General features: G+C 35.6%; 1 protein-coding gene across 6 annotated transcripts in view; it reads right to left on the bottom strand.

The window, feature by feature from the left end:
- PIK3C2G (phosphatidylinositol-4-phosphate 3-kinase catalytic subunit type 2 gamma) overlaps nucleotides 1-22289 on the bottom strand; it is a 272235-nt gene that overhangs the window by 142908 nt on the left and 107038 nt on the right. For all 6 annotated transcript variants that reach the window (XM_015867894.1, XM_015867905.2, XM_032445932.1 and 3 more), the window contains exons 7-11: nucleotides 21835-21905; nucleotides 16894-16957; nucleotides 15057-15182; nucleotides 9569-9596; nucleotides 2202-2397 (exon numbers count right to left, since the gene is read on the bottom strand). In XM_015867894.1, coding sequence (XP_015723380.1) covers nucleotides 2202-2397; nucleotides 9569-9596; nucleotides 15057-15182; nucleotides 16894-16957; nucleotides 21835-21905 — 485 coding nt within the window. The remainder of the gene's footprint in view (nucleotides 1-2201; nucleotides 2398-9568; nucleotides 9597-15056; nucleotides 15183-16893; nucleotides 16958-21834; nucleotides 21906-22289) is intronic.

The following is a 22289-nucleotide window of genomic DNA, read 5'->3' as shown; positions in this document are numbered from 1 at the left end:
CTGATTTATATGCCATAAACACTAATCCTAAAAAAGATTAATGCTTACACAGTGTTAAGTTCAGAGTATTCACATTTCAACACACATTTCTTCACACAATATTTTGCCTAGGCATCCTCCCTCCCCATGTATTCAAACGCAGGGAAATGGAGTCTTGTCCCAAAGATAACTTTATATCATCCTGATATAAACAACAGTATGAATATGAGGGCTCTAGAAACAAATGCAGCATAACAATGCTAGCAACATTATGTCATTGGCATCAGGGAATATCTGACTGGAACCTATATGAGCCAAAACAACAAACTGATAAAAGAAACTAGGAACAAAAATACAGTAAAGAAAGATAATTGCTTCTACAATTTATAAGGTCTTCAACTACCTTTTTAATGAAGACAGTAGGACTGAAATGAAAAATTATAAGCATGAATATAAAAATTGATAAAGTGCCAATTACAAAAATGAGTGTCAAAGGAATTTAGTGAGACACTAAAATGATTCTGTAGAACACAAGACCCTCCTTCTTATCCCAGTGATTAGAAAAAAGATCATTTATCACAGACTTGAATATATGGAAAAATAATGAAACAAGGTGTAAGAGATGTTGGAATTCTAACATATGTAGCTTGCTCCAAATGTAATGCCTCCTATTTATTTCCATAGAAACAACAACAGGTACAAAAAGCACAGTAATGCTACTTGATAGTGCAATTTCTCAGTTACAAAAAAATGATTTTTCAACATAGTCACCATCATTAGCTATGCATTTTTTCCAGCAACAAACAAGAGAAATACCACAAATTGCCCCACTGTGCTCATTTCCACTATTTGTTCTCCATAAACATTCAGCAAGTATCAATGAATGTCAGTGAGGGCTATCTTTTCCACGAGGAGGAATTCAGTGATATATATTTGCTTCATACAAATTTCCATGTCAGACTGCTCCTCTGCTGCCATCTGTCACACAGCAACAAAATGTAATAGAACATTGGTAAGAAGGTTCAGCCTCTACTGCCATATCACCAACATCCTTCTCTGATATTGTGGGCAAACATAATAAAATAGTAAGCAATGTTTTTGGAGCACTTAAATTCATACTGTGTATATATATATACATGCGTATTATATATGTATACACATGGTATATATACAAAAATACATGTTACAAACAGCATTAAGATCATAAAATTTGGCCTCCTGGAAATGGACAAAGCCAGCATACAGTCATACAATGTAGAAAATAAGGAGGAGAAATGTGGTTATGGATTAAGTTAGTTAAAGTACCTGAGGAACGTAGGCAAAATGGACTGCAGTCTATGTTAAGAAATTCATGTTAGTTACAAGTATTAAAAAGATTGGAAGAGGAGATAAGGAGAGATCCTCATTTTCACAAGCTTGAACATTTCATGGCATTTTAGGCCATATGTAATTTCACATTTCACTGGTAAAACAAAATGCAGTGGGAATGATATAACCATCTGTAATATCAGGATAGTGATTATAGTTTTCCATTTATTACCTCAACTAATGTAAATCTCTCAGATTTTTATTGAATTTCTAATTACAGTTAATGTTGTATAGTACACTTTTTTGTTCACAGCCTAATGCAAATGATCCAACTGTTTTTTAATCAGTCATTTGGAAATCAAGGTGGAGGAGGAGCAAAGAGAAAGTGTTAACAAAACACCTGCAGAATAGCATTTTCACTATTTTCACTCATAAAAATGATACTACCAGACTGCAGTCATATCTGATTGCACTGGAGTAGTAGAACACCAGTTTTATGGTGAGAAAAGCATTCATTTGAAGGCCATACAGAAAGGGAAAGTCCAAGCTTTTGACATAAAGCATAAACACTTTCTTTGCCTCTCTGAGCAAGTTAGACACACAAGCATTTGTTCACATACCCATCAAGTTCAGCATTATGAACTTGCTTGTTACCGTACATCCATATTGGTTGGGGTAACCAGCTAAGTCCTCTTTGATTCTCCTGAATGAAACATGGAAGACTTCTAGTTAATCAGCTTACATAAGTGCTCTTTATGCTATAAAAATGGTGGATATGCACCGACTCAACCTCTAACATTAAAACTGAAGTTTTGCCAAAGCAACAGAGGTTAGCTAGCACCTGTGAAAAATACAAGATTGTGAGAGATGAGGCACCACCCCTCCTTGTGAACCACTGTTGGATCTTCTCCCACCTGTTCACCCAGGCTTCAGGAATATTATGAGCAGCGTAAACAGTGAAGCTAAGCTGAGAATCAAGGCTGATGTCTGCATGTGAAGGGCTTCTAGGTGCATTGGCAACCTGGAAATCTGTATCAATGCTGCTGCTGTACACATGAATGAGATGGGAGATGGCCATGGAGAGCTCTGTCACAGCAGCTTCCATTAAAGCTAAGAGGAGAGAAACAAACAAACAAAAAAAAAAGGTTAGAAATAGGTCATTTGCGATAAAGCATGTTTATCTTAAACCATCAGTTATGGCTTTGAAATGCTTCCTAATAAAATTTAATTTAAATGACATAACCTACCAACTGAAGCCAATTAGCCATCTGTGCTTCTGAAACCAGCCTTAGCTTATTTCTAGTGTATCATTAGCAGTCTTTCATTACAGTGCCTTCAAATTAAGGCATTTTCAGAGTAAGCCTTTTAAACTACAGTAAGTCAGTGTGTGCTTCAGATACATCATTTTAGTCTGTTAATTTCTGCGCTAGATTTATATTATGTAAGCGTCTTGTAATTTCTGCAGCTACATAGCTACTTTGTTCAAGGGAAATGGCAATGTTGCAGTAGACTGGAGCAAAGGCACTGGTTAGCTCTTAAGACTATAAAGCTATTGCAGATACAGATAAACAACTCATAAAAATATATATATAATAGCAGCCACAATCAGATATAGCATTCAGGTGGTCATGTATTGGTCAAAACATTCCGCAGTGATAGACACTAAAAGATGTATCCACACAGATATATCAAATGCAGGCTGTACCCTCATTTATATTTCACTTTTATTTATGTTGTTTTCTTTGGCATGAGCTCTGCAGTGCTCTTTTTCTGCAGTTATTGGCTTTTATCCATCTTCCCTCTCTGCATTTTTGGAGCAGCTAGGGACTATCTGATTGCCATTGTAAATTAAAATCCCCAGCCCTGGCAGCCTCCATCGAGTGAAGAGACCTGGTACAAGCACTCTTATTTCTCAGGCAATGGACAGTTTGAAGAAGAAAGTGTCAGAGAACTTTGTACTATTCCAGGATCAGAACGATTTGTCGTCCAAGAGAAATATCCAAAATTCTTTTCCCCCTCCCTATATCTCCCACGTTTCTAAATGATCAAGTACATACTCTCATTGCATTATGCCACAGTTCCCAATGTATGTTTGGCCACTGCACTCAATAGCCATTATTAGCTAAGCAATAGTATCTATTAGTTTTTTCTTTTTATTTTTCTGAAGAACAGAAAGTGTGAGACTAGCTTGCATTCACTTTTAACTTTTATCTTGGGACAACTGAAAGCATCCTGTCCAACAGCAGATACAGACAGTATGATTCACAGGACTAAGCTCAGTTTGTCACTAGAAGTGATTTTCAAACATACTCCTTGTCTGGAACTTCCATCACACCTATCCCCTTTAAACTAGCAAATATTTGGAAATACTGAGTCATGGAGAACTCAACAAAGGAATTATTATCTATCTGAAAGAGTGGTAATGCACTGGCACAGGCTGCCCAGGGAGGTGGTGCTCCACACATATGAACAGAATTGTTTTAGAGACTAATCAATTAAAATCGATTAAGAAAACTCAGTCCTTTTACTTGGTATGTACTTCTGAGACTGATATATCTTCCTTATTGTCCTTTTATTTCCTCTCTTTACTATTTTTTTTTATTTTTTTTCCATTCACCATCCTTTTCTACAGGGGTTCTGAATAAATCTTTAGCTCAAATGCATTTTTCCCTTGGATAGCATTTTATTCTTATACCCATCTCTCTTGGATGTGCAGTGAGTGAGCACCTTCCAAACTAAATGTTTAACTTGCACTGAATTATTTTACATTCCAATGAATTACTGATAGTCATACATATAATACCTTCTTAAGAGGTCCAGAAAAGAATATCAGCAGACTGCCCCAAAAATGTAGGAGAAAAAAATAATTAAAAAAAAAATATTTTTCCTCAGTTATTTGCAACATAATTCATTCTGTCAGTGGTAAGGTAAAAAAAGTTTCCTGGGTATCACAGACCTGCTCACCCTATAATATCTACATGGCTAGATGAGACAGAAAGCCTTCACTCAGCTACAGGCATGGTCTGTGAGACTCCCTGTGAAGTAAACTGGGAAATTTATATTCTTTCTCCTGTTTTCTCTCTCTCTCTCAATTCATGAAATTTCAGCACTGTTTATCTAACTTATAGGAGATCCAGCATGACTGTTCTCACAAATAAAGCCCCTCAAGCATAAGCAAATGCTCAAGTATGACCTAGTCAGCAGGTATCCCATTTTTTCCTACATATGTTTTCTGTGGCTTTTTTGCCATGGTCACCTCACCCCCTCTCCTCACTCATTAATCCTGGTGGCAATTAATTAAATTAGAGACTTTGGTGAGTGTGTATGGGTCCATTTCTCTGGTCAGCATCTTTTCACTGCAGAGAACTGAAACAGAGAAGTTAACTGCTTTTATGATTAATAAATCTTAGATGAGAAAGGTCTATGTTGTTTCACTGATATAGCTTCCAAGGGCTATGGATATCCCAGAGTAGATTCACAGTGTGAGCTGTGCCAGAGTTTATTTCTAGAAAGTATCCCACACATAGTATTTAGGAGAATGATGAATACAACACATCCTAAAGTGAACTGTGACTGAGATTCATAATCTCACAACTCAAGTCTCTATTTCTGGTTTAGAATTATTTGGCATCATCTTCTCACTTCTCCACAGAGGAAAGGAGATGAGAACATGAGAAGTGACTTTTATCTATAGCTGCCAAATATGTTTATTTCTGATGTGTTCTTTTTACAAGAAATTTAAATTTTCCTGCAGTCCTAGTATCAAAAATGTTTCTATATCAGTATCTTCATAGGGCATTGTTAACTGGCATCTTTTCTTTCCTTTTTTTTGTTTTTTTTTGGTTTTTTTGGGTTTTGTTTGTTTTTTTTTTTTTTTTTTTTTTGGAGGACTGGGTGTTTAAGTTATGTGAAAATGGGTATTAGTTAAACGAACTTTAACCACAGCTGTCAGATACGTTTGCTTATGACATATGCTCCTTGTACATGAAAGTCTGAAGGAATTAATTTCTCCCCTGAGAAAAAGAACAACCCACACCATCCCTGGAAGTGTTAACGAATATGCTTGCATGTAAATTCTAGAGACTGTAACCAACAAACCTGCTTATTCCATACAGAAAACCACATACTTTCTTCTCAGTCCAGTATTACAATTCAGATATTAATTCAGTGTCAGATCTTTCAACAGAGTAGGCACTTTGCTAGCAGATGACATCAATTTAATACATATAGAACATGCTCTTCCTGATTCCATACACACATTTTCTCTAGGTAAAACATGGCTGAATTTGGATGAAAGGCTTAAGATTCCTGTGGCACCTTAAAGCTATTTTGGAAAACATGAGCTTGATATTACTCTTTCTCACTTACTTTCAGAAAGAGGAAAAATATTTAGATCATAAATTCTGCTTTGGCCTCTCTCTCTCCCCCTCCTACCCCAATGGAAAACCAATGCAACCCTCAAGATTTAGACAAGGTGCTAAGCAATGTTAATTAAATCATCATCATAATAAGTAAAAAGCAAAACATGAAAGGGCTGGAGAGCAAAAACCTATCGGAGATGCAGTTTCCAAGCATCAACATATTTGTTGTTGTTTCCTCCTATTAGCTGATGAATCCTCTGAATTATCTCTTGAAAAATTCCTGCTGTCCTAGTATTCGGCCCTTTTAACTTAGATCTATTTATTTTATTTTATTTTATTTTATTTTATTTTATTTTATTTTATTTTATTTTATTTTATTTGGAGGACTGGGGGAATTTAGTTATATGAAATCTAGTATTAATTAAACAAACCTGAGAAAAAAAAACCTTCACTCTAGGAAAAAAACATATAAACATAGCAAAAAATTAGAGGTAAAAAGCCATGCTCAAATTGAAAAAAAAACAACAACACAGGAGAGACTAACAAAGAAGAAATACAATCAAAAAAGCTCTTGATGTTCCTCTCTATTCTGAAACAAACAGTGATTTTTCCAAATAGAACAAACATAAAATACCTCTGTCCCAGGGCAAGAAAGATTTTCAATTTTTTTTTATTTTTTTTTTTTTATAGTAACACTCCACCAAAACTTCCCATTTTCTTCCCTTCTCCCCTTCCTCTTTTTATATTTATTTATTTATTTATTTATTTTAAATTTTTTGAAGCTTTCTGTGGTAAGTACTTTTATGACCAGTTCTAGAAGAAGCCATCAAATCCAAAGTACCATCAGTGAACCTTTACACTCTTAAATGTAACGGCAGTTTAATTTCATTAGATGTGTTGTCATCAAGGTATCTATTTTCTGCATTCCCTCAAAACGATAAAAACTGCATCAGTTCAGACAGGAAAAGCTGCCGATGCAACATTAGCTTATGGTGCATACTGGACTTCTTGGGATGGATCCCAGAGAACTATGGATCAAGTTCCAAAAGCTGCTTATTGTGTCTGATCTCATAAAATCCCCGCCTGAAGTCACAAGGTTGTAAATGTTGTATAAACATCCATTTATCAACTTTTCAGAAAGGCACACTGACTGTACCAGCCTCTAGCCCATTCTTTCAAACTCTAGACTGCAGCAAGTCAGAATGCTAAATCTCTATTAACTTGAATAGATTTATTTTCTGAATAAACTTCATACTGCAGAAAAGTGATAATTTCTAAAAATGCCAATCTCAAATTTAAGAACAAAGAAAAAATAAAACACCGAGTGTTAAAATATTAATATGATTTTCTAAGGACTTCATGTAAAGGGAACAGAACATGGTCCAGACTTAGATGTAACATGGATGAGTAGTGTTCTGTTCACAGCTATGGAATAATTTGGTCTATAGAGATAGCATTGTTAACATTCAGTTACTACAACACTGAGATTTGGAATATAGAAAAACTGTGCTGGAAAGAAAAGAAAACCTGTTTGGCAGTTTTCTGATAATCAGGGTAATAATAACTATAGCTTGGGGAAAGGAGGAAAATTAAGAAGAATTATTGGAGTAACTGATTGCTGCTTTTTTTTTTTGAGTTTGATACCTCTTCCTTGAAGAGAAACACAAATTCAGAAAAGAGACAGAAAAGAACAGCACAAATGGGAATTGTAGTCTGTCCTCTCCTCAACTGTCAGTGCTGACTTTTCAATTGTGCTGCTAGAGATAGCAAAGCACGTGCTCTTTCACTTCTCCAAGATCTGAAAAAATGATTTTAATTTACTTTTTTACTAAGATGATTTTACTTTACTTTCACATCATAGGCAATTTTTTTTTCCATGTCTGCAAAGTTAGCCAACTAAATTAAAAGAGGGTTGGGGTACTAATGGAGTGGAAAAGGTAAACACAGAGGTGGTTTCAGCAGGAATGCACGCTTCACCTTCCAGGTGGTTTCTACTTCTAGCCTCAGAGTGTGAATATATAACCTGAATTTCTCTTAGGCTCAGCCTCCCTAGGAACAGTGGCTGGGAGAGCCTAAGGAATTGTCATGAAGGTCAAGGATTGAGGAAAGCTCATGATCCCATAATGAAAAGATTCGTGGAATGCTTTTATTCACTTCCTAGAGATGACACCAAGGCTCCAATATATCAGTTTTTGTCACTGCTCTTTGTTTTTATCAGATATAACCTTAACACAAGCTTTTATTCTGTTCTAGACTTTTCAGTTCAGACTTGTTGGTCTAGCTTTAAATTATTTGCTGGCTTTTAGAAGTTTAGTTAGTAAGCCTAAATGTAATAAACATACTGTGTTAATATTCACATGAAATGGGTATCAGTGCATGTAATTGAATTTTGATCACCCCAGATAACTTTGAATGTAGGCTCCTCCACAGAATTGCTAATGGCCTGGAAAATTCTGACTTGCAGTCAGTGAGTTGCACTTTTTAAAATTATACTACCAAACGGATCCTGAAATTGTTATGAAATTTGGATGTGGTAAAAACAAATGGAATTATCAGTCTTCACAGTTCAGGGTTTCCTGGCATAAGTAAATAGAGACAGAGAGTTGCTGATTCAGTGAAGCTCAACTTTGAAAATATCTTTAAGTAGAGGAATGTTTTAAATCCTTTCCAGGGAGGTTTTCTGAATACTTTGTGATTGCCAAGGTAGATGTTGATTAGTAACTATTAATTACTTTTTGTATTCAAGAATTTTTTGTTATTAATAGTGTTTAAATGGAAAAAAAATGACTGTCTCCAAGGGAGAAGAATCCTACAAAAACCTTCCCATCCATTTCCCCCTTTCCGCACCTGGGTCCCCTAGCTGCTTAGCTTTTCCTGGCAGCTTACAAATATAATCTTTGTTTGCTGTTCATGAAATTGAATAATGGCGAAACAACAAGCTTGGCATTTGGAGCCCTGCATTTAAATCACATCTGTGTTTGAAAGGCTGCTGCAATCTCCGTGGTTGATTCACCTGTTTGCCACTCTGAGCACACTGCAATCAGAGTAGCTGTAAGAGGGAGAGAGGAACAAGACTTAGATCTCAAATGGCCACCTTTTTTCCTCAGTCAAAACAGACAGGCTGCCATAACAGTGTGCAATGGCTCACCGCAAAATTTAGATAGCAGCTCCTTTGAGATCATCAGCTTACTATTGTGAGTACAGGTCGCAAGCTACAGAGAGGTAGGGCAGGACCTGAGCCCTGCAGGTGGCCATCAGCCCAAGAAACTTGACAGGCAGCCATAACAGAACAGACTCCTGCTTGTCCCTCAGTGCTATGCAGTAATGCTAACAGTACCAGGCCAGCGATTCTGATTTTATCTGAGGGATTAAATAAGGCATACCTATGATTTTATCCATTACTGCTAATAAATCTACTCTTCTTATGACAGTATATAATTCCTAACAACACACTGTTCACACAACAAAAGACAATGAAGAACTAAAGCCTAAGGAGGGAGAAAGGAAAATTATCGAGTTGAGGATAAAAACTATACAAAAATATTTTTTCAGGCTTTCAGGAAGTTTCTTATTTTTTCTTCTCTGTACAGAAAACACTGGGATTCAGGACAGCTACTAAAAATAGCAGTAATATTGCCACTATGACCACCAATAACTATAGTATGTTCTTTTATCACACCTCATTCTCCATATCTGAATCTCAATATTGCTTTGGGGAAATGCTGGCTTATTTATATTTTTATACCACTGTATATTTTATTTAGCACAATTACTTTATAAATAAATATGTAAACATCTGCAATGTGCCAACTGAGACAGGTCATTAATAAAAACAAACAGAAAAATGTTTTCTTATTATAAAACTTGAATTAACATATTTTTAAAAAAAACACACAAACAAACAAAAAGACATGCTTTACCTTGTGCTTCCACCCGTTGAAGTGAATCCTAGAAATATAAAACCCAAAGGGAAAAGGTAATCAGTTTCTTTGGAAAATACCAGATAGCAGTTAAAATGGTGCTAGGAGTAGTTCTCATGGAAAATAAAGCTGTTTTGGATGAGAACAGGGAAGGATGCTATGAGGAGAGTGGTCACGACTTAGATGCATGGCCCACCTTCTGGATCTTCCACCCGCCTCCTCTACCAGCCCAAGCAAGTCAATCAGAATCTGATTTCTGGCAGTATTTAACCATCCCAAGACACAAAGAAGCACTTAATCAGCATTTGGATGCACAAACATTTTCAGCCTTTGTATCGGTATAGCAGAGATAAGAAAACCTCAACTTCTTTGCACACCTTGTATATTCATACATGAACTATGACACTTGTATCCACTCAACCGAGGCTCCAGCCACCTCTCCAATCTGAGGAGCATCGACTCCCTGTTCAGGGAGCCTAAGTATTGCCTGCATTCCTACATCAAATCAGTAAAAATAGACATGCCTACAAAGTCCTTTGAGAAGACAGCTAACTAGAGTCAGCGAACAGGAAACACCAGGCAGAGTGACCCAGGGACATTCAGGCTCCTTGTTTCTAACCATGGCTTTTGATGCCTAACATCCTGGGCAGTATATGGATTCTCACTTCAGGAGCCCCAGTGTTGTTGACGGGAACTGCTGAGTGCTTATATCTTCTGTATTTGACCCAAAAAGACAAGGCTAGTGATCTTTCTTTTTGAAAAAGTTGTTCTACTAAAACCCCAAGTCCAAGAACTGACATTTGTCAGACTTTGCTCTGGGCTTCTCAGACACCAAGCAAAATTACGTATCACTACAGTACATATACATTCCACTTCACACAGGCAGATCTGTCATCACTATGTGGTCTTTGGTACCAAGCTGGCTTCAGCCTGAAATCTTCCCCTGCTCCATTTTGTCTGACTTTTACATCAGACTTGCATTTACCAAGATAATATAAAAATACATAACAAAATTGTGACTCTCAGCCAGAGAGGCTGTCAAACTAATTAAGTACTTTAGTATTTCCAGAGTATACACTCTGTTTTAATACGCATCCCTGTAGGATTTATTATAATTTAGAGTTATTAATCCCTCTGCAACTGGGTGAGAATGCTGCATTAGTTCACATACATTATGTTAGAGGCTTCTTAAAAATGGCAGTGCACACAGAGGTGACATAAGAAACACAATGCTTGATGTACATCCTCCCTTGGGTACCCATCTTGGAGTTTCCAGCATTTGTCTTGCAATTATGAGGAACAGCCAAATGCTTATTTGAGGGGGAAACCAAATAAAAAAAGCAACCTGCACATTGAGAAATATGTTTTCACAATCTTTATATGCAGCAAGACAAGTGGGAATGGAGACCTTTGTTCAATTCTTTCAAATTCTGGAAAGAAAATGACCTTTTGAAACAGTGCTTATAATTTCAACACAGTGTAGCCCATTTAATATATAGTGGATTAGTGCTGGTTCTGGCAGGATTTCATCTCATAGGACTTTTTGTGAGTTGCTATAAGAAAGGAGGAAACAGAAGAAATGAAAAATATTAATTGTACAGCAGGCTTAAAATCCCAGTGTTAGGGTGGTTAGAGACTGAATGAATCACATTTATTAAGAGACACAATCAGTCAAGAAGAAGCTATCACTGATGCCAGTTGTTTTCATAATCTCCTAGCCACAGTGAAGGAATTCACAGCACTGGTAGGGAGGAGACAGTAAAGAAGTAAAAGTATTGTTTAATAGAACATATAAGATGATTTGAAGAAAAAGAATTTTTTTTTTTTGGTTGTGCTTTTGTTATTGCTTTTACATAATATGCCAATTAAGTAGAATATCATAGAATAGAACCACAGATTATTTTTTTCTTTAAGTAAGCAAGCCTGCACATACAGATCATATACACAAGTGTGTACTACATCCTATGTAATTTACATTGGAAGGAGTATTAGCTTCCCTGCGGTATTATGTGTACATGGAGCTTGCCAAATGGAAGTGTCAAAAAGTGTTCCAGACAAAACCACACCATTACATTACACTGATGTATCTAGAAACCATAGTGAAAAAGCAATTAGAACTTCTCTACTGGCATTTCACTCTCACCCAATGTGTAACAATGTGTCAGTGAGATGTGATACATAGCCTCAAAAATTTCACTTTGGGTGCTATTCAAGTTAATTGCTTGCCTGAATAAAAGGGAGATCCTTGTAATAGTTAAGTACCATTCCACTCTTCTATCCTAACAAAAACTCTTGGGGATGTTTTGCCAATGAGCATAATGGAAACACAAAGCAGACTGACAGGATAGGCTAATACTGCAGGTATTGATAAACATAAAGAAAATCTTATTAGTTATATTTACATATTATTCTATACGTAACATAGTTTTATATATGTATGTATATATAAATTAGTGTCATATAAAGTGTAATCTTTATTTTATAAATAGGAGTGATGTTTGAGCTATAGAACATACAGAAATGTATTTTACTGCTTTTTATGAAATTTATAGTTCAGTGTCTGCTGAGCGAGAAGATTTTCATAAAATCAAACCTGAACTTTTTCATAGATTGTCAAAGTCTAATAGACTGCCCTAGCACTTATTTCTCAAAGGAATAAGAAGGATATAGCAGCAACAAGTGTTTGCTGGTTCAGGAACAGTTCAACTCTCCCCCTCTCAATTTGTTTGAAGTCAGGACTGCTTCACCAGGTAAGGGACTAGTGGGAAAGGAGTGTCAGTCGAGGTCATCGGCAGCCTTTACAGGAGGGTTTCAAGGGACAGACAAAAAGTTCAACTAGCCAAGCCTGAAAGGAAATGTTAAAAGAACAAAAACCTCAACAACTTAAAACTATATTTCTTAAAAAAAAAAAAAAAAAAAAAAAAAAAAAAAAGAAGAAAAAAAACCCAAACAAACGTCTAGTCTATTCTCCATTTCCAATGTGAAGATTAGCAGCTCCTCATAGGACTATTAGAACAAAAAAATACTTTAAGACTGGTAAGAAAATATTCAACCAGTACAGTCTTTTTAACATTCAAAATATGGTATTCAGGAGCAGTATCATTTCTCCCATTACAGATGAGCAAACACAACCATTGTCATCATCACCACTGCTTATCAGTATTATCCTCTGGAGATTTCAGACAGGACTTGCACTGTACTATGCTGGAGACAGTACATATTGATAAAGAAAAGCATTCCTTACTCTGAAAAGCTCATAACTTAAATAGATAAGATAGAAAAAGAAAATAATATTACTCCCTACGTGACAGGAAGTATATGGAAGTTGGTTCAGAAGAACCTGGATTACTGCTGTACAGACTGACCACACAGTAGAGAAGGAAATTCCCCCAGCATTAGATACATGCTGGGAACCATGTTTTAAAATTTATTTATTTATTTATTTATTGTTTGGAATTCAGAGAGGATGGGATTGAAAGCAGACTCAAGGATACTCAGTAAACATAAACCGGCCATATCAGGCAGTTTACATGTTGAGTTCACAGGGATGATCTGAATAAACAAAGAGAAAATACACTAACAGAAAACATGCTAAAACAATTTCCATTCATTCCAAAACAAGTCTTTTAACAAATTAGTCCCAGTACTTCCAGTATTTTATTTCTGCTCTGATTCCTTCCTAAAAGAGACTATCTTCTGTTACTTTCCACTCTGTTTACAAAACCAAGCTCTTTATCTATCTTTTAAGAAAGATTCTGGTTTACAAAATACTTTTCTCAAGGGGTAGATACTTATCTTCTTGACATCTTGCAGGACAGCCTGAGGTCTAAGTGAAAAGCAGACCATGCAAAGCTCTTGCTATTTTTTTAACTATTTTTCTAATTTAATCACAGAAAGAACTCTTCTTAAATTTCCATTTAAACCACACCAGATAAAATGTGCACTGTAATAAATATGTTTAGGTTGGCAATTACTGACAATAGAGATTTCTAATATCTGATGCTGAAGTGGACCTGAAAAGATTTAGGATGCTATGTAAACAAGATTTACAGCGGAACATAACCTAGAAAGAAAAGCAAGCGGAGACACTTAATGCAGAGATTATTTCCTTGGGCCAAAACTGGAAGTTATTATCTCCCTCTACCTCCACTCCAACACGTAAGGGGAATGAACAGGCTAAAAACATTTAAGAGATTTTATAAGCAATACTCAAGTCACTTAAAATGGCAATTCTTTCCTCGCAGTAAGTGCTTAGCCCCTGTAAAATAGAGCATTATAAGGGTTTGAACTTGTGCAGCATAAGTGCATATGGATGACAAAATATAATTAATTTGCTATATGTTCACTCTGCTGACATGAGAAATACTAGAAAAATAATCGTTAGCTTTCCCCAGATGTAGGTTTGCGACCTCAAACTTCTTATCAGCTGAAATTAAATGATTTGTTTTATGCAGCTAAGCATCTTTAATCAACACTCACTAGTTAACCCAGCTAACACTAGTTTTCCTGTCATTTACTTTTCCAGGTATTCTTACTCATATTTAGCCATAGACAATAAATCTCTAAAGAGAAAGAACAACTGCTTTATAAGGAGGCAGTGGCCTGAGAAAGCAAACACCCTGCTCAACAGAGCATGTGTTTCTTAATGATATTTGCTGTAAGAAAGAATGATAAGAAATAGGCAAGAGTAGGAAAGAAAAAAAACCACCTTTGCATCATATTAAAATCATTAGAAAAATGTTTGAAGAGGAATGTCGTTAGGGTGGAAAAGAATTAACAAGACTTAAGGTTACACCAGATTAAATCCAGGTGATTAATGGCTTGATTTTCAAATTTGCTGAGCATTGTATTTCCAAGTTGCTGACTCCAAATGAATTTTGGGTGCTCAGACTTTCTGTAAATCAGGTCCTCTGTGACTTTTCCAGGTCACCCCAAAGAAGCTGATGACAAAGCTGAGAACAGATACTACTCCACAAAGCCCCAGCTCAGAATTCTACTGTAACCCCAGGAGACAAAACTCCAGTGTTTTAAGAAAGAAGATTGCAGCTAGAATCAGGATTATGTTATGTTGGTCTTTCTCTGTATAAATAGTAGAGACATTTCCACCTGAAGAATTCATAAATTAAAGACAGTTTACAGAAGGAGTGCTAACTACACAAAACTGGAGTTTCATGAAACTATGTACCATTATTTGGTATATAGTTGATGTAGCAAAGCAGGTATTTTTATACATTTGTTGGTATAAGAAAGAACAACCACAGGAGCATATCAGTTACACTTAAATACAGCTTGCATCCTCCTGTGTAATACAAAGTTGAGTCTTCTCTATTTATAATGATTCTTCCTAATACTTCTCAGATTGAAGCAAGAGAGTAGAACAGCCTTGGTCAATCAGAAAATTCATGACACCTATTCAAGTTCCACTTCTATAGAAAAAACAGATCAGCTTCTCAAGGCAGCCTTAGAAAGACTTCAGTGCATTTTTTACCTGTGTTTTTACCAATGGCACTGCACGGAGTTTCTTGACAGCATTGGTAATTTCTCTGGTTTCCACGAAGCACAGAACACTGCAGATTTCTTTAGTTACTTCAATCACATAATCAACATTATGTGGCTGATAGCAGGAAAAGAAAAACAAACAGCATTAATCTGGCTATGTTTATGTTGTCAGTGATCAATCTTCCACAAAACATACCTTGTTGAAAACTGAGAAAATTGGTATCTAAGTCCGATCTTAAGGCAAAACGAGTGTTTGTCTGAACTTTGTGATTGTAGAAGCATTCCAAAGAAACTTCTAAGAAAACATGAACCCAAATGATGCATAAACCTTCTGATGCTTTTATGATACTATGAATTTATCCCCATTATTGTCTTGTACACTTCTCTGTGAGAGACAGCAGAGATCTCTTCCTTCTAAAAATAGAGGCTGTGTGGGAAGCTGAACAGTTTGACACCTGTGGACTGAGTAGTCTGTAACTGGCTTTTCTGCAAAACATATATAGATGAAGCTATAAAATATTATTAATAAATCCATATATTTACATATCATTACATTAAAAAAATCCCTACAGGAATAATATCAGAAGTACAATGGGGAATTTTTTTAAAAAATCTGAACCATAAGGAAAAGAAAATGCCATTTGAATAACTATCAAATAACCTATGTTCAGGAAACTAAACAAAAATTAATGTGTTTAGTGAACAGTTATATGACTTCTTGAAATTTTGAAATACATTCTTGAAACAAACAGAAGCTCTTCTATAAAATATTCTCCATGTTTCCATACTGATAAGCATCCTTTTCAGTTAGCTACAGCATGTTAATGTCCTGATAAAGCCATTTCTCTAACTCAGCCATTTCATGCCTGAAAAGGGGAAGCTGTACCAGTATAAATTTGGTTTTCAAGGCTAAGTTCTATATCCAGACTGTAATGAGAAGGTTAGAACCTGTCATTAATACAAATATAAAAAAAAAAAAAAATACTGAGGTTGGTAATTCAGTATTTAACTGCCTTGAGCAGAACTAAAGTATGAAAGAATTACATAAATTATCCTGCAATAGTTAGTGGTCAGAATTTTTTTAAAATATAAGTTTGGTGTGTATATCGAATACAAGTGACATTTCTGAAACAAAATAGTATTATTTTTTACCATACTTTTTAAAAAAACCCTATCTCAGCATAATGAATTAAAACTTATTTCTTTCCAGTCTAAACCCTCAAAATTCAGTTGGCATGACAATCTGAAACTCAGATCAAGGAAGTAGTTAGTTTCTTCTAAGTTACCATTCAAATATGAAATTGTCTTTAGGGTTTAAATTTTGCTTGAAATATTATAGCTAATATTTCCTTCAAGCATATAACATTCTATTGGCAGCCCACAATACTTTTTAAAAAAGCTCTTGTGAGTTTTTCTGCCTAAGCCTATCTCTGCAAGTGATCTCAAGCAATATATACATATACATTTCTCAAGGATGCAGACAGTTGCCTGGGAGTTTTCAAAATCAAGGACAAATGTTGCAGATATAAAGTGCATTATACCCATACTAACTTCAAATATTACACTGCCAACCCAAATTATACTCATCTCATTTCCAGATTCCTTGACAGTCACAGAAACAGTCACCTGTGATATATTTATATTGTAACACTTCCTTAATCTCAAATCAAGTTTTTTTTAAGAGAATTTATATTCTTCTGAAGTCAGGTTGAATAGCCTTAATTAAAAATCCTCTTTAATTGCATTTGAGGCAGATTAATAATTAGATACCTTTAACAAAGAATGTAATGCTTTTATTTTTGGTATAACAGATGGAGAACAAATACCTCATTTTGCAAAAGATGCTCCACTTGACCTCTGTATTTCCTAAGAGCTGCAACAAGGTTCTGTCTGGAAATTAGAAAGAAGAAATTAACATGAAATTAACAGCAATTGGATAAAGAGATATTTTTTTCCACCCTCCATATCCTATAAATCAAGAATAGTTTAACTGACAGTGAATTTTTTGTTGACACAGAATAAAGACAAGTGTTTAAGTAGATGTAAAGTAGTCTTGAGCCTGGTTCTCTGTTGTTCTTTGGTGACCATTTGCGAGGGCATAAATGTAAAAGTTCTCCTTTACAAAGAGGGTATATGTTTCATAGTGAAAGAACTCTCAGAGTGATTTGCTAATTAAGTGTCTACCTAACTCCAAATTCCATTTATTTCTACAAGGTTAAGCATGTGCTTAAATGTTACCTTGAACAACAAACTTAATTAAATGCTATTATGCCTTGTTTCTCAATCACTTCAAACTGTAAAGCTTCAGAGTATCAGGGCAAAACATCTGCAAAACACCTGGAGAAGCCCTATGCTTCAAAAGCCTATGCTGAGTAACAAGTATCAAAATGTGTATTATAAAAAAGGCATAATAGTTACAGAATTGGTTAAACTTCATTTGCTTACAGTTCTAAAGTTTACATTTTCCGTATTATTACCACATCCATGAATTTAGTAGTAAATCTTTAAAATGATGTCTATGGGATTGTCATTGCTGAAGTTACTGCACTCAGGAATGCACCTTCCTTTGCCCTTTACAGCTGCCTCTGACTCTTCTTCTGTAGGGTGTGGTCTTCTGAAAATGGTAGGGAAACCTTAATTCACACTTCCACCCCCCGCCTCACCTACTCACTGGAAATAAACACTTTATTACCTTGATGGTACAGGTGTAGTAATTTAAGTACAGGCATGTTTACACAGTAATGTAGAAACTTTGATTTTTTTTCTTTCTTTATCATTTATTTGTATTGAGGTGACACTTTCTTCCTGATATTTTCCCTCATCTTTTAATTCCAGCTGTTCTTATGTATGAGGGTTCTCTCTCATCATAACACTTAGAGAGAATTTCCCACCTTTTGTAGGCTGGTGTCTAAAAGTCCTGAAAGTATTTTGATTGCTTCAGAGCAAACAGATTATAGTTTGTAGAGGAATTCTGCACGTCTTTATGCATCTAAGTTGGTCAAACCGAGCTATGAGAGATTAGAATTGTAACTATGGCCCAAAGTATAGGTTGCATGCTATGTTGTTTGAGTTTTATCATATATTGTAATGCCAGAGGAGGAAAGGTGAAGAAATTCTACTGAAATCATCAAACAGAGTATACAGAATTTCAGGTAGGACTCCTCTGCACAAATAGCAGAGTACATTTTCCTGTAGATGTGTACTGTTCACCACCTCCTGCAGATGGTTTTGCCTTTGCAGCTTTTCATTTGCAATCTACACTAGTCTTATCTAGCCAAGCAGTTTGTGCATTGAGAAGCTGCCTGGCAATTCCTCCTGTAATCCTGTTAAATCATATCTAATACAAGTTGTTGCTTTGCTTTGACCAAGTCTCCAGACATAATATCATTTTATAGCATTATCCAGCTCGGAACTAGTTCTGGATATATGCATATATATATATACTTGCCCTATAATCTTGATGCACACACTTAAGCATGTTCATTAGTGTGCTTGTCTTAAAAAATTAAAAATTAAAAGTAAAAAAATAAAAAAGCCTATTTTCCATTAGTCTATTCTACTCTAGAGAATTTTCTACATAAAGCAGACATAATTTTATGTAACAAATGAATGAAAAAATACATCCAACAACACGCAACAGTGACCAAAACACCTCTACTGATACTATCTTGATCCTACTAGATAACTAATCATACTCATGTATTTATACTTAAACATCTTTGACAGCTATACTTTAATGTGTCAATGTTAATCAATCAATAAACATTAGCTGTTTCAAGATAATATACTACAATAGTTTTGAAAAGAAAAGGTAAAAGAAAAAGAAGTAGAATAACCTGCTTGGATTCTGGCTGTTCTATATGTGAGGCATAAGACAGTAGTACTTAGCATATATTTACCAAATACATTTTTCAGCTTCTTGGCAGCAGCACCTACTGTGAAATGGCACCAGGTTTCCTATCTAAAGGGAAATTTATGACCATTCTGGCTGAGCTTTGCCTAAATGTATGCACCAGACTAACTACCATGTTATAGTTACTGGCACTTGAATGCCAGTGCTTATGGGCCAAATTCAGATTTGGGCCAGCGGGCTGCAATTTGTTTAATGCACTCACAATTTATATTGGGTTAGATTTTAAAGCTATGGAAACTGGTGAGTTAAGTCATGTAGGTGCTGCTGGTTTACATTTACCTGTGAGAGCAGATCTGGTAATTTTGAAAGTAAGGTTTCAGTTTGTTCTTTTTACATGGCCTCAAAGCAGTTGAAACAGTTTTTCTTCTCTGTCAAGACCTGCACCTTGGGAGGAACAGCTCCATGCACCAATATATGCTGGTAGCTGACTGATCAGAAAGCAGCTTTGCAGAAAAAGGCCTAGAGGGTCCTCATAGACAGCATGCTGAACATGAGCCAACAATGTACCCTTGCTGCAAAAAGTTACTAAATGTGTCTTGGGCAGCATTAGGAAAAGTACTGCCAGCGTTTTGTGGAAGGTGACCCTTCCCTTCTGCTCAGCACTGGCAAGGCGTGTGTCCAGTTCTGCACACTCCAGTAAGAGAGAGGTGGACATACTGGATAGATTCCAGTAGAGGACCTCAAAGATGTTCAAGAGACTGTAATAGCTCTCATGTGAATAAAGACTGAGAGAGCTGGGACTGTTTAACCTAGAGCACAGAAGGATGAGAGAAGACTTAATGAATTTAAACACACTGGGGAGGTACAAAGAAGACAGAGCTAGGCTCCAAAAGTGTCCAGTGAGAGGACAAAAAGCAAAGGTCACAAACTGCAAAAAAGATGCACCATCTAAACACAAAGAAACTCTTTTTCATTGTGAAGGTGAAGGAGCACTGACACAGATTGTCTGGGTAGGCTGTGAAGTCTCCATTCTTAAAGATATATCTGAACTGTGTCCAGACATCAGTTAATTAGAATCAGTACTAAGAAGTGCCTACTCCTTCCTGTACTTTAACTTCCTGTTCGCTTATTCTTATATTGTAAGGTATAGTAAATTATTCTTTCCTATGCAAATTCTCTGTGCTCCACAATTTCATATATTTCACATCCATAAAATCCCCCTCCTTTATATTTATCAGGGTGAAGAACATTGTATCTTATTTGTTTCTTTACATTAAAGGCATTTCATCCCTCTGAGTATCTTTGCTGCCTTTTTCTCCACTTTTTCGAGTTCTATTACTTCTATTATATTCTTCTATTTGAAATAGAAGAATCAGAACTGCCAACAGTATTCAAGATAAACTGATACTGTGGCATATCACAGTATCACAGTATCACAGGCATAATATTGTTCTTTTTTTTTTGTTTGTTTGTTTGTTTGTTTTGTCTTGTTTTGTTTTTTTTAATAATAATTCCCATCATCTGTTTTATCTTATTTACAACTGCTGTTCACCGAGCTGACATTCTGAATGGTTAATTATAACCCCAAGAACTCATTCCAGGTGGTAAAATTCAGCTAAAAGCTTATGACTTCTGTGAATTTAAGACTGTTTTCTTTCCATCTACATTTATCATCTCAAAATTTCATCTGCCATTTTATCACACATACAATTCAGTACTGTAAAATCCTTCTACAATTCACCATGAGCAACTTTTGTGCACATTATGGTCAGCATACTTTTGTCACTTAGCTATTACCTCTTTTTTTCTCATGTAAATTAGAAATGAAGTCAATGGTACTGGGTCTGACTGCAGATCTATCTGGAGCATCACTGTTGGAAAATATTTTCTCTCAACCATCAACAATCCACAGGACAAGCAGAAAAGAAATCTAACACAGCTCATGCTTCCACTTCTTCAATATTTACTGAACTCATGTTTGAAGACACTATTTATTGCCCATGCTATCAGTTCTTTGCTCTACTGCATCAGAGGAAATCTTGTTAAGCATAGTTGTTTTGCAGCTCAACATGTTTTATTACACATCCTCTCTCTAGATGTTCTTTGTAATGAAAAAGGTCACATAATTTACATGACAAGAAATAAAACAGTGAATAAGCAGTGAATATATAGACTTTATAATTAGTTTGATTTCCATATAGCAACAGAACAGAATGGAAATTTGAGCCATGCTCCTAGCAAACCAGATGGGTATTCAGTAAGTACCAAACATTCTCCTTGGACAACCCACAGCTGGGTTTCTCCTTCATCTGCTAAATGACAGTATTGGCATATAATTTCCTTGGTGAAGTATTTTATGGCTTATTAGTGAAAAACGTTACAAAAAAAAAAAATAAAATTCTAAGTGTTTGAAGCAGAATACAACGAAAGCTGAATGACGAACCTATCTCAGTGCTTGTCTGTGGCAGGTTAGATTTAGAGTCAGATGCACTTTGAGTACAAAGTTAAAAATTTCTTATAGCTAGAATGAACAAAAGAAATACAATGAAATATCACTGAATGGTGAAACCACAGGGATAATGAAAATAAATTTATTATTTTTACAGTGTTTACTCTTAAATTCCTCTCTGTCAGTCCCTGGGAAGTTTGAGAAAATGAAAACTCCACTGAAATCCTCAACATGAAAGGGGGAGAATGGGGAAAAATTTTTGTAGATCTACATACAATCATTGATTTTTCTTAAGCAATCAGTAATGTCTGGAAAGAAAATTCTGAAAACACAGAATCAACTTGCTTTCTCATTGGTATAATTCCTATGCTCAGAAGGTCTTGGATTTGCCCTGTGGGGTCAGGTGCCTCACTACCAATAGATGTAGTTATAAAGAGAATTAATATTAATTGCCAGTTTTCTTACCGAGTCAGTCTCCAAGCACAAGTATATTCTAACAGCTCATTCACACTGAACTTGTTTTGGTCATCCTCGTGCTGTGACAGAGAAACACATAATGAGATACAGAATTATGATAGGATGAATGTACATTGGACAAATTTTATTGGTATTTTCAAAACTCAACAAACTCTTTTAGGAATCCTTTCCTTTCAAAATGTATTGGTCTTTCAGGAGATTTAATGTGGTAGCTCAGTCATATTACACTGGCTAATACTACACAGCAGACCAAGCCATACCATCACACTAGTTCCTTCTACCTATATATAAATAAAGACTGTATTCAGGCCTCAATAAACCCTGCCTATGCATACTTACAGAAAGCAGAAAGCATTATTTTGCAACCACGTTATATAAAAGTAATGCAGCAGAAATTAGTTTACATTGACTACCTCTGTGTTGCTCATTTCTGCTGAGAACAG

Source organism: Coturnix japonica, chromosome 1, assembly GCF_001577835.2.
Source record: "Coturnix japonica isolate 7356 chromosome 1, Coturnix japonica 2.1, whole genome shotgun sequence".
In the NCBI taxonomy this organism is placed as follows: domain Eukaryota; kingdom Metazoa; phylum Chordata; class Aves; order Galliformes; family Phasianidae; genus Coturnix; species Coturnix japonica.
The sequence above is the reverse complement of the archived record's forward strand: the minus strand, read 5'-3'. Positions and strand labels throughout refer to the sequence as shown.